General features: G+C 46.5%; 1 protein-coding gene across 2 annotated transcripts; it reads left to right on the top strand.

Annotated features, from left to right (window-relative positions):
• Positions 1-2123: 2123 nt before the first annotated feature.
• MTRES1 (mitochondrial transcription rescue factor 1) lies at positions 2124-6581 on the top strand. 2 transcript variants are annotated; one of them, XM_075414290.1, is made up of 4 exons: positions 2124-2230; positions 3713-4151; positions 4972-5044; positions 6118-6581. In XM_075414290.1, the coding sequence occupies exons 2-4, from the start codon at positions 3721-3723 to the stop codon at positions 6292-6294; spliced, it is 681 nt and encodes a 226-aa protein (XP_075270405.1). In that variant the 5' UTR covers positions 2124-2230; positions 3713-3720; the 3' UTR covers positions 6295-6581. The 2 variants fall into 2 exon arrangements, with proteins under 2 accessions (XP_075270405.1, XP_075270404.1); XM_075414289.1 differs by lacking the exon at positions 2124-2230 and adding an exon at positions 2484-2698.
• The last annotated feature ends 6364 nt before the right edge of the window (positions 6582-12945 follow it).

Below are 12945 nucleotides of genomic sequence, written 5' to 3'. Positions count from 1 at the left end.
GTTTGGTATAATTGAAGTAGGACTAATGAATACTAACTTCACTTTGGCCTTTTTGGTAATTAAAAAATGCCCTTAATGACCCAGGTTGGGAGTCACCAAGATCTCACACAACTGGAGTACAAATCTTGAAGACAGGGGCTTTCATAGCCCTTCTCTCCCTGTGGCTCGGAGGGAATCCGATGACAAGGAGACCCGTGTGACACCAAAGTTCCTCTACAGTCCAGGGCCGAATGAATCCTGACAAAAACCCTGGTAAGGATCTGTTTTCCTGACCGAGACGTAACAGTAACACGACGCACCTTCTGACTAGAACAACTAGAACAGTCGCCCATGGAGGTGGGCTGGGAAATGAAGCAAGTGTGACAGAGGTGATGTCTCTGTTCGGGACCACACAATGATGAGATCAATCGGGTGCGCGATGCCTCTTCGTGACATCCAAGCTACATTTCCTCTATGACTGGAGCAGGACCTGTCTGAGTGCCACACTATAACCTTCTGCAGATGACAAGGCCTGAAGGAGAGGATAGCGAACCATGAATTGATTACTTTCTGGTTTTGTAACATGCCACTATATCTTCACATGTGAAGAATATAAAAGACAGAGTGACTTTAGGTGTGTTCTTTACATTGCCTTCCAATATAAAGATGTATAATGCCAGACTAACCTGGAAAGGCATTAATACTTATAAGTTTGTTTGCTAAGAGTAAATTATCTTTGCTCTTAGCAAAGTTAGAGAATTACTTTAATCCTACGCGAGACGAACCAAACTCTCAGAGCTCTGAAAAAAATGGGGTGTACGGAAAGCTAGGTTTGGGGTTTTTTTGTTGGGTTTTGGGTGTGGGGTTTCCCCCCCACAGAGGAGGTAGCGTTTCTGCTGAGGGAATCCCCACTGTTCAGACATTCATTTCTGTTCTGACTCACCATGTGCCACAACGAGTGCAAGAAAGTCACTCTGACCAGCCTTTTTTTTTCCCTCGATAAGGAAGTGTGTATATTTTAAGACATACGGGGGAAAAGTGCTAACAGCTATATTGCCAACTGAAATTGTTCAGACTTGTACAGAGCAGGGCACTGGAACATTCAAAATACATAAAGACAAAAAGATTTTTGCAGCTTCCTTCTCACTGAGGTTTCTAAGGAGGGGAAATAGCTTTGCTATTGCAAAGGAATTGCTCCATTACAAAATATCCCTGACGTAAAAACCTCTCATTCTGATGTTTTATGGCAGAGTTTACACAGGTGTAAAATGAAGCAATCACTTACAATGCCTGTGCTTATTGCACAGCTGCTGTGCGGCAGTAGCTCCCCGGTTCTGTCACTTGCGTATTTGCTGATAATTTTCCAAGGGAGGATTGGCCTGTCAGGTGAGGCGACGGGCATTTTAAAGAAGAACTTCAAAACTGAGGGGCTCTTCCATCTGCCAGAATGACCCTGAACCTCGCACAGCCGTTTACATCAGGGCAAGGTGCTGCCAGTCTAACGGAGTCGCGTTGTGTACCCATTTCCTACGAATATCGAGAATTCCCCAAACGCCAAGCAGAGCCTCCAGCAGCGCTGAGAGAGGCGCGGTGGGTGCGTGAGAGAGAGAACGCTGGGAGGAGGCAGGAGGACAGATGGGCCTCTCCTAGTTCCCGAGCTCCAGAGAGCAGGGATTACGGATTACCACCAACGGAGATGTGGAGTGGCAGAGGGAGATGTGAAGGAAAAACAAAGACCGGGTAAACCCACGCCACAGTGGGATCGGAGTTAGGCTGCCATCGCGGCCGAGCCTTTCACATGAACCCGCGGGCAGGACGCGTCAGCAGCTGCCGGAGGCTCTTCCCCAGCCAGAGGCTCCCACCGCTTTCTGCCCCGGGGAAGCGGGCGGAGCCCGAGCGGCTGAACGCACAGGGTGGCCCCTCGTAACGTGAAACAGCTCGGGCACGTCCCGGGGCGGCGGGAGAGGCAGACGCCGAGGGCCGCTCCCGGGACCCCGGGGCGGCAGGGCAGCCGCTTCATTCCGCCGACCTCCCGGCTCCCTCCGCCCGGCGCCGGGAGAGGCCCCTGCGCTGCCCGCCCTCGCCTGCCCGCCCCGGGGCGCCGAGCGCCTCCGCCCGCGGCCGGTCCGCCGGGCCCGGGCCCCGGCAGAGGGCGCCGAGCCCGGGCTGAGGCGGCTCCGCCTCCGGCCTGCGAGCGGCGGCGCAGGGACGGCGGCGGCAGGCCCGGGCCCCAGGCGCCCGGAGGACCCAGGTAACCGCGCCTCGGCCGCGGCCCGCGGCGCCCCGGGCCTCCCTGCGCCTCCTCGGGCCTCCCCGCCGGCAGCGGCCGGGCAGCGGCGGGCCTCGGCGCGGCTCCAAGGTCGCGGGGCCCCCCCGGGCGGCGGGGGTGGGCGTAGGCGAGGCCTGCGCGCCGCGGCCTCCGCCGGGGGCAGCGGGCAGAGAGCCGGGGCTCCCCAGTCCCCGGCCCGCCGCCGAGGGCCGCGACAGCCCCGTCCCCGCGCTGAGGGCCGCGTCCCCCCCGCGTTAGGGCTTCGCGAGGGGCAGGGGCCGGCCCGGCGGGGGCTCGCTCAGCGGGAGCGGGGAGCGAAGGCAGCTCGGGCGCTAAAAATAAGCCGTGAGAATTGTTTGTACGTTCGAGCAGCTGCTTTAGGAGTGTGTCCCCAGCCTGAGGAGAGGCCCGAGTCTTCCGTGAGGATGGGACCATCCTACATTTTAACCTGTATGTCATAGATTTTAAGTTCACGTATTTAAATAACAATAATAATAATAAAAATGCAGCCAGGGGAGGTGTGGTTATTTTAATTTGGCCGGTAATTGCCCTCGGGGAGCAGGGCTTTTCCCCGACCACAAGAAACGCCTCGTTCAGCTTTTGGCAGAGTTCACTTGGGCGTGGGGAAAAGCGGCTCCAGCCTCAGGAAGAAACACGCGTTTCCACACGTGCGAGGCCGTCATGACAGCCAGCGCCCCGCCGAGCCGGGGAGGGCTGTGAACCGGTGTCTGAGAGTGCTGAGAGACATCTGGGCTTTCTGGGGTGCCGCCACCATCTTCTTATCCCACCTTACAGGTGGCTCCAGAAAGGAGCGGCGCTGGGGAGCTTGCGCATGAGACTTGTCGGCGTCAGTCCTGCTGCGGGAGTATTTCTCCCGCCGCAGCGTTACTTCTCCTAGACTCTGCCATGGTGCCGTTTGCCCTTTGGAGAAGCAGGGGGGAACGCTGTGCAGCGTTCTGCCACGCAGGAGCGTCGTGGTTTGAGCAGAGGCTGAAGTTGAGCAGCTTTTGACTCTCCTGGGCTTACTTGCTTGTGGTATTGAGCGAGTTGCTTTTTGTGAGAAAAAGTCGTTGTAACTGTAGGTCTCCCTGCGCTTTTATGACGTAGCTGACTTCGTTTCTGTGTCTTCTGTGAATTGTATTTCAGATGTAGGGAGGAAGATGCCACAAATATGTTTGGGCAGTTAATATTAAACACCAGAAAAGGAATTATGAACAGAGTATTCCAGTGGGGTTTTTAGTGTTTGTTTTTCATTGTGTGTTTCAGCTCTTTGTAATGGTGGACAGTGTGTGAGAAAGGCAGGTCATAAAGCTGGTATAGCCCTGTGCTTTTAGATGATGCATTGCTCTGTAGGGAACCAGATAATCATCTTTTTGTAGTAACTATTATGCCATCCTTGGAGAAATCCTTCCAACAGTCAAAGCAGTTGCTCATTTTTACATATGAATGTTTGTTTTATTTTAGGGTATGCTATGACTGGCTTCAGACTCCCCATCACTACTTTTAGAAAACTAAATGTCTGGTTTGGACTGTGGGAGAAATTCCCCTCTAATAAACTGTACCTCTCTTGGAGGAGAAGCATTTTCTGTAGCTGTCAAGCAAGCACAGTAAACTACAGAAAATGTTTCAGCTTTTCCCCAGTAAAACTCTGTGCGTTAAGACTTTCTCCGGAGGGTATCTCAGTACTTTCTCTGCGGAACAAAAGTAACAAAAGCTCTCAAAGGAACAGACAAACCCTACAAGAAGAAGAGGAAGAAGAGCATGAAGATGAAGAGGAGAGTGACTTGGAAGATGAATTTGAAAATGACCCCTACGTAGTAAAAGATTACAAGGATCTTGAAAAAGTAGTGCAGTCTCTTCGATACGATATGATCATGAAAGCTGGTCTAGACATTGCAAGAAAGTAAGTATGGAAGAAACAACCTGTTGATGAGAAGGATGTCATGTATCTAAAATTTGAGGGTTTATACCCTTTTATTGCTGGAATAACTCAGTAGTTGGAGTTTCTTGGTGTAGCTGTTTTGACCGTCTAAAAATGTGTTTTGGATGTACGGGCGTTCTTGTTTCACCTTACCTCCCTCAGCAGCCCGTCTTCTGCTTTTCGCTGTCTGCCATACTTCTGAGATTGCTGAGGAGGTGTTTCTATCAGTTACTATTTACTTAAAATAAAGAAAACGCAAAATACTGTACTAAGCAATACAAAAAGATCTAATCTGAGATTGAGGGAGTAAAATGATACGCTACTTAATGGCTGTAGAAATAGGCGAGGGTAAGCATAAACCTAACATACTAGGTCAACCAGGTAAAAGTGCACCGTGTAAATACATGGCAGTGTTTGATCTAATGCAACCTACAGAAGCCTTACATTGCAATGTTTTTAGAACAGAATATTAGTGTAACTTAATCACTTAAAGATTATTAAACTGGCTGGTGCAGGAAAGGGGGTGTTATTTGTTGGATATTCAGGAGACAGGTCTTTAGAAACAGCTTTGTGTTGCTCGTACAGAGCAACTGTACTCATTTAATTTAATATCTGTGAATGACTTTTTCATTACTTCCAGTTCAAGTCTGTCCTGACCTTAAATAAAGGTATCCTTTATGCGCAAATTAGAGTTGTGGAAATGTGCCTTGTGCAGGAGTAGCGTTCTTGTGTATCTGCAAAGAAACAATTGCATTTGGTCTGCTGCACACTGTAAATGCAATAAAACCTTGTTTTTCTTCAGTAAAATAGAAGATGCATTCTACAATAATGAACTCAGGCTGAATGGAGAAAAACTGTGGAAGAAAAGTAGAACTGTAAGACTTTTAAAAATTTAAATCTTTTAATACAGTACAAGAAAATATCTTAAGGCATGACCTTTTCTTTTCCCTCTAAATCACTCTGCAGAGGTGAATGAATAGCATTGCTAACACCACTTCCAGCCTTGTGTTTGTGTGGCTGTGGGTCCCTGGGTAAGATGTTAGTCCCTGAGGCAGACAGGAGACTTGTGTTATTAGCGAGCAAACCGAAGGCTGAAAGTCAGGAGAAGGCAGACGGCAGCAAGGAGAGGACTTTCTAAGTTGCTGAAGGAAATGATGATGGATACGTGGTTGATGGAGTTGGAATGATTAAATATGAGATATGGATGGAGCAGGCACATGATTAAAGAGCAAGTCTGATGACAAAAAGGGATTGAAACTGGAAAGGCTCAAGAAAGCTAGCTGTAATAGTGCACACAGGAACACAGGAGAAGAGGCAGAAGCATTGCAGGCCATACCTTTTCACAGCAGAGCTCACCAGAACGGTGACAAACATACTGCTGCCCACCCTGTATGTGAGGGTGGTCCTTGGTGGTGGTTACTGTCATCAGAAGGCATTAAGAAAAGAAGTTTTAATTCCCAATCCCCAAAAGTTAAGGCTAGCTTTTCAGAGGCATACTGCTTTTATGACTTTCGTAAGGAGCAGAAGCAGTTGACCAGCACTCTGTTCTTTAAAACACTTTAAACTTTTGAAGGCCGGAGGGAGAACTTTGCATTTTGCTGGTTTGCATCACTGTTGATACGAAAAGATTGGCATGAAACACCCTTCAGGAAAAAAAACATACTACATTACACCTTTTTCACAGAATTCTGTGTCGGTTGTAGAAAGGAAGGGTAAAGCTCGTGGCAGAGAAGGTCCCGAGACATTTAATTGCTTATTGCCAGGGTCTTCTTAGAAGTTCATAGCTGGAAGATCTATAATGGGTCTAGTATTGCCCGCCTTCCTCCTCTCCTGTGAGATATGAATATTAAATGGAAAGAAGAACAAAATTACAATTGGCCGTAGACTGCGGGGATTTGTTTTCCCCAGGGAATGTTTATAATCACTCATCTTCTCTCTCTGTTTCCAGGTGAAAGTTGGTGACACGCTGGATCTCATAGTAGGTGAAGATAAAGAAACAGGAACTGCTGTAGTTATGCGGGTAGTCTTAAAAAAAGTATCTAACAAAACTGAAAGTGAAAAATACAAAGTAATTTTGAGGCGTTGGAAAAACTTAAAAGTGCCCAAACAGGATGTACTTAAGTAACGGGGGTTGCATGTGGCAGCGCAAGATTTTTGCAGAATACCATACTTGTTGTTACCTATGAATTTTGGTTAAACAAAATTACAGTACCCTTTTTTAAGGGCTTGTGACAGAATGTTATCTCCCTCTGCTATGTACATCAATACTCATGCAATAAGCCTGTCACTTTTTGCTGTTTGTTAGTTTTGTTTCGTGGTACTGAGGGATAAAAGATCCAACCCTTACATTTCCATCCGGTTTCCTTACAGATGTTATAAATAATGAACCAATAAAGACTAATTTGATCACTGTTTCATTGCTAATTTTATCAGAAAGGTTACATTAAAGCTGACATCATGACAAGCAGAACTGCTTAGTTTTATCTCTAGACTCGTGAAATAGGGAGAATAGGGATAAAACCCCCAATTATGTAAAATTGCTGCCTTTCTCACTGTTGGTTTGATCTTGGTCTCCATGCTTTCCTACACTGCTGCTATACCAAGGACACAGAAGGATACTGACTGCAGCTCTGTATGTCTAAGCAGGAAGCTTCATGGCGACAGAGAATGAATCATGGCAGCGATACTCTGCCCTCATGGAGAAGGCAGATCAGCGAGGGGATGCGTGTAGCACTGCTGATTTTTACCGTTCAAGTAACCGTGCAGAGGAAAATGAAATCTCAGTTTGTCACAGACTCATTTCAGTGTGGCATTTAAGAGAATATTCAATACTTGGGTGGTGTAAAGATCTGAGCAAAGGTCAGACCATACTGTGATGAAAAGCTCATTCATGTCTGTGTTACTACGGGAAAATGCTATCACTTAGGACAGGCATCTCAGGAGTAACCACTCACACTTGCAACGTTGAACATACGCTTCTCCCAGCACAAGCAACTTGTTGGATGAACTGTGGTGCAGACAATTTTTCTGCTGTTTGTTTATGTTTAGACAGCCACATGCAGGTGTGTGTCTACGGGGAAGCTGGCCACTAGGAGCAGGTGGCTACTGTTCATCCAGTCCACGGTCTGCTCCCTACCTGGTCCGGAGAGCCCAGAGGGAAGGAGACAGCCCAGAACAGGAGCATATTCCAGGACAATCTTTCTTGTGAAATCTAAAGGGGCAGGCAAGAAACTGTTGCTCACAAAGCATAGTGCTCACCTGGTCAGGAGCACGTGGGAACTGCTGGTCTGAACTGCCAACAGCTACCCGATGACTGTGTTTTAGTAGGCTGTAGCTGCTGCTGCCCGTAGCCTCAGAAGTGGGCGCTGCGGAGTGCAGGATTTAAAATAATTTCTAGCTTTCTTCAGGCATAGCTAAAATCTGTGCGGTTTTGGGCTTTTTTATGATTGTGTAGTTGTTTAAAGACGCAGATACATCTCTAGTTGATGTTTTACAGGCATAGTGACCTTTTAAAAAAGTTGGTTCTTAAGAAGACATGATCCTGGAAAGCTTTCCTAGGAGATTTTGGTGATCCTTACGCTGCAGAAGTGAAGGGATTCAGCATAGCAAGCACCCAGAGGAGCGTGACAGGCTGTACGTTCATTGTGAGCATTGCTGTCTCCACTGTGTTTGTTTGCGCTTGTACGAAGTGCTATGGAAATAAACAGGTGAGATGCATCCTCAGTTCCCCAATTCCACTTACCACTGCTATTCTGAGTGGCTCCCACAATCTCCAGGGATGCTGAGAGAAACAGGTAGAAAGATGTGTTATGACCAACATGTTAGTCAGCTCCAGCTGATGGTCAGCAACCATTCTTTACCTGTCAAGTGCTTATCAGTATGTACAGTCACACTGCCTGAGACCTCCAGCAGTAGTAGCTTACACACCAGAGCTTACAGGGCCAGAATAGGACCCCACTCATAAACCCCAGGAATGCTCTAGGGCTTGGGGTTAGCCAAGGTACAGCTGTGAAGAAATTAACTTTCTGAGGGTCTGTTCTGCGTAGGATAAAAACAACAACAAAAAAAGCCAGCACCTGCCTGGCATCCAAGATGGGCAGGCAAGTTGCATCCCTGAAAGTGACTGACATAAGAGCGAGCACTGGCAGGGTAATTTCTTGAGTTGGACAGAATATGAATACAATATTAGGCCAAAAAACTTAAGATTTTAACTTCTGGAAAAGCCTTTTGGGAAGTGAAGTAGACAAGAGCTTACAATCAAGACCAAGCCCTTTCCTAATGATGACAGAGAGAGACTTTTTACCAAGGCCTGTAGTGACAGAACAAGGGGCACTGGTTTTAAACTGCATGAGGTTAGATTTAGGTAGTATCTAAGGAAGAAAATTTTTATGATGAAGGTGGTGAGGCACTGGCACAGGTTGCCCAGAGAAGTTGTGGCTGCCCCCTCCCTGGCAGTGGTCAAGGCCAGGTTGGATGGTGTTTGAGCAACCTGGTCTAGTGGAAGGTGTCCCTGCCCATGGCAGCGGGGGTGGACTAGATGGTCTTTAAAGGTCCCTTCCAACTTAAATCATTCTGTGATTCTGTGACTGCCACCAAAACCAAGTTTTCATTGACAGATGAAGGTAGCAACCGGCTTTCATAGGTTTTAAGTGTTGATCCACTCGTGGTATCAGCAAAGTAAAGGAAAAGACAGATTTCCTAAGGAGTCTCGTGATCGGTGAGAGCACTCTCTGTGGCTTCAGGATTGAAGCGGCTGGAGAGAGACCTGTACCTGTTGGATTCAGAAAAGAAAGCTTCAGTCACAGGCAGGGTGATCTCAGAGGAAAATTATGACAGCAGGAAGGTGAGGAGCTGTTCCGCTTGCCTACATTGATTTGTCCTGGATAAGCTTCTCCATTGACCAGACCTTTTTATTGGGGCCGGGCATTGCTGAGCAGGTTGTGCTCGTTTCTGCAGCCTTTAAACATTTGACTGTGAGCTAAAGAAAGGCAAGGCTTGGTTAATGACTGACACAAGTGCTGAGCGAGCAGAGCCAGCATGCATCCTGAGAGGTGTAGGAACAGGACATCACAGCCACAGGTTTTGCCAGACCTTTTGGACACCCCTTGGCTCACAGACTCTGTGTATGTAAAGCATACATAATAAACTTATCTGGGAATCAGCTATGCATCTTCCCTTCATCAGCCATCAATTTAAGATGATGTTTTCCATCTGATAACATGATCAAGTGTCCAGTCAGATGACATGGCAAAGTAGTAAGAAGTGGTCCAACAAAAGGTTTAACAATCTTCCCAAAACAGAGGATCTGCCACTAATCGACGACCAAGTCTTTAGTGCCACTGTGTACTGAGTGGTTGGAGACACACAAATGCTTTTCCTCCTGCTCAGAGTTCAGTGCACGGAGAGTGAATTGGGTACGCAATGGCCACTTCTGCCCTTGTGTCACTGCTGTAATGAATTTCCTGCTCCAGGACAGGGGCGTCTGCCATTCTTGGTCTGCACAGTGCACGAACTATATGAAGAGGCTTCCTTGTGGACATACTGCTGAGAGCTCATAAAGGGAGGTTCAGATGGCTCGAGAAGTGACTGACAGGTTCACCACAGGCTGCCCAGATGACTATGCTGCCCAGGCCACCTCTGCATTAACCACAGACGAATCCAACCTTACGCGGGTTGTCAAGCACAGAGCCCAGAACAGCCAGCACACCTTGCATGGAGGGATGGCCCGACCCAGAAGACTTTGCCTGGTCCTGTGAGAGGAAGGCACCGTGCGGCAGTGGGTATCGGACCCAGTTGTCACTGGCGTAGCACGCAGCATTACCCGACAGCTTTGTGTGTTCCACCTGCCGCAGGAGCAACGTTACGTGTGGCAGCATCTGCTGTACGTGGGCCAGCCTGCACCACGGGGCAGGGCACGGGACGATCCTCTGAAGGAATAGTGGGGAAGGAATGGCTCACGCAGGAGCTGGACTCGCGTCTGGCAGAAGAGTCAGCCTGGTCAGCTAAAGCAGGCACATACCGACACTCCTGAACAGATTCCGCGTTCTGCTGCTGTCTGCAGATCAACACAGAGAGAGGGGGGTTATACGCTGAGCCCCCAAAATAACAGGCAATTCTTTTTTCCATAGAAGAGAAAAGCACCAAAATGTTTCCGGGTTTTATTTTGGGGTATTTTTGTTTCTTGGGGTTTTTTCTGTAATGGCACGTCAGAACAGGACAGCCTACCTTCAGCACCTGCCAAATTACAGTGCTCACCAGCCTGCGCAGGCCAGCTGCGGTGGTCATTCTACGACAGCACGCGTGAGGAAAGGAATGCAAAAGGGGGGTGCAGGAGCCACGCAAACCCGAGTACTGCTGAAGCTAAAACATTCTTCAGTTTCCAGCGCTTGAGTATTCAATGCACGTACAGATAAGCACTTCAAGGAGACCCTGGGGTTCTTTTTAATTCTTGGAACAAGGAGAGATAGGGAGCAAGAGACAAGGGACAGCATTACATGACATAAACCCAAATTCGTTGGATTGATACAAGCGATCAGATCTCAAATGTAGGATGTGATCCTGTCGAGTGACTCATTTCTACTGCTGACAGGCACCTCGGGATTTTATTTTCACAGGCAACATTTGTAGACCTTGCTAGCACACTACCTTATGAGCTAACCCGAGTGGTACATTCCTGAAAGGGTAACGATCAAAGGAGCATTTTGCCTCCCAGAGAAGTGACCACTAACACAGAGCACTACAAAATGCTTCTGGAAACAACAACAAACAGTTGATTTGCCATAATGAAATCTGACAAGGAAACTGGGAATGATTACTTGACATTTGTGTGTGTGGGCAGATACTAATTAGCTGATCTTCCTCCAGTCTTCAGCCATCACAATTTATTTCCATCTATTAACACAAATTTTAGTGTGATTGGATACACAGTGGTTTCACCCATTTTTTGGCTAGGAAGTCATGCTAAATTTTGAAAAAGAAAATAAGGACAACTTAGTGAAAAAAAAAACCACAAACAGGTTTGTTCTACTTATGTTTGCCTTTGGAGAGGGGGAGAAAGGGGAGAAGTAGGAAAAGAAGATGTCATATTGTCCAGAACAGCTCTATTTCCCTTCTGTTACAACTCTTGCCTTCCTGTGAGAATAAAAGTTCTTGTTTGTCTTCTTTCACTGTTAATGAAAGAAAAATGCTCAGTGGGGAGGACAGCCCCCTCATGGAACACATCAGGAAACGGAGTAAGCAGGTGGTCTGCCTAAGTCACAGGCTCTTCTGGCCACCAACTAGAAAAGGTGGCATCTAGAAAATTACAAAAATGAAAAGGAATATGCTGGATAAAAACAAGACAGCATAGGGGCTAATCTCCAGCCAGTCAGATGAGCTATAAGGAAAATGTTGGAATACGATGGAGTTTTGATCTTGCAAGGAGACATCTGCTTCCAGCTCTGGGACTGGCCAGCCCAGGGCAGCTCCTTCAGCCAGCGCTCTGCTGCAGGAAAGGTGACCTCTCAAAACAGGGTTTATACAAGCTGTGACAAAAATAACAACGACTATTATGTATTCTGTAAGAAACTATCACTACCAGTGAGAAGTTTAGATGAATGACGTTTATAATGGAGGGGTTAAAACGAGGATTTCGAAAGCACTGTTACTACTAGAAATTTATCTATCTCAGGATTTACCAGAACAAAAAAGTAGATAGGAAAGAATGAAGACAAACAAATGGGGATTCCTTTCTTTTCCTGTTTTTCTTAGCAAAGACGACTGCAAGAGAAAATTAAGAGATGGAACTAAACCATCATTTCACCTATTCATTCATTTTAAACAACTTCAAGCATATTTAAAAAGATGCTTTCAGCATGTTCCTGAGAAAACCCCCGTAACTCCGTTGGTGCCAACGGAGTTGCAGTAACAATGGAAAAAATCAGAAAATCAAACCGAGGAAATGAAGAAATTTTGGCAGTGACAGTGATGGAGTTAATTTGATTTACTCAGAAAAATCATAGGCATGAACCTACCACACTTGCTCTCCCATAGATTTGATGTGCAATCAACTAAAGCGTGCACTGTAAGCAAGAACACTCGTCAATTTATGCCCCATCCTCAGTACAGGCACGCTTAAGAATTGAATTTTCCAGCTGTTTCACATCCCTTTAGTCAGTGAAACAAAATCTGAATAAATTATGAATAAAACCTGCATATTATTGTCTGTGCTTCTTGGGGCTGTAGAATTCATATTAGCCCCTTCCAGCATCAAATTAGACCTGCTGTGCCTCTGTGGAGCATCGAGCACACAATTCTCTGTTTCTCATTGCTATAACATAATTTCAATATCAAACAATAATTGAAAATAGACAAATGACAGATTTAAAACCATGTAACTAGAAATAAATTATATGTGTTTCAAAGATAAAAAACAGTCACAAACATTTGCTAGGACATGAAACACCGGTAGCTGTGATGCGTCAGCATAACACAGCGGTTGACTTCAAGATTTTTCTCATTTGCAAACTTGTTGATTCTGTCAGCTGAATACAGTTAACAGGCAACAAACTGATGCATACTCGATCTCCCTTTTGATGTGCTGGTTTACATCTTTTACAGAGCTTCTAAGTAAGTTTTTAATTTGTAGAAAATGGGTAAGACGCAAAAATACAGAGCTATGATCTATTACATTGTTTCCTTTAGAAAGCCGTTAAGAAGTGGGCGATTCACTGCTTATCCAAAGCCGATATATTTAAACTATAAGAAATAGATAGAGACAGTTGATGTTCACCTTAAC

This window comes from Opisthocomus hoazin, chromosome 2 (assembly GCF_030867145.1).
Source record: "Opisthocomus hoazin isolate bOpiHoa1 chromosome 2, bOpiHoa1.hap1, whole genome shotgun sequence".
Taxonomy (NCBI): Eukaryota; Metazoa; Chordata; class Aves; order Opisthocomiformes; family Opisthocomidae; genus Opisthocomus; species Opisthocomus hoazin.
The sequence above is the reverse complement of the archived record's forward strand: the minus strand, read 5'-3'. Positions and strand labels throughout refer to the sequence as shown.

Excerpts from the sequence above, each read along its gene's own strand:
- MTRES1 (XM_075414289.1), top strand. The coding sequence starts at position 2,674 with ATGGGACCATCCTACATTTTAACCT. Across the intron at positions 2,699-3,712 it reads ACCATCCTACATTTTAACCT|GGTATGCTATGACTGGCTTC; the intron begins GTATGTCATAGA and ends GTTTTATTTTAG. Across the intron at positions 4,152-4,971 it reads GGTCTAGACATTGCAAGAAA|TAAAATAGAAGATGCATTCT; the intron begins GTAAGTATGGAA and ends GTTTTTCTTCAG.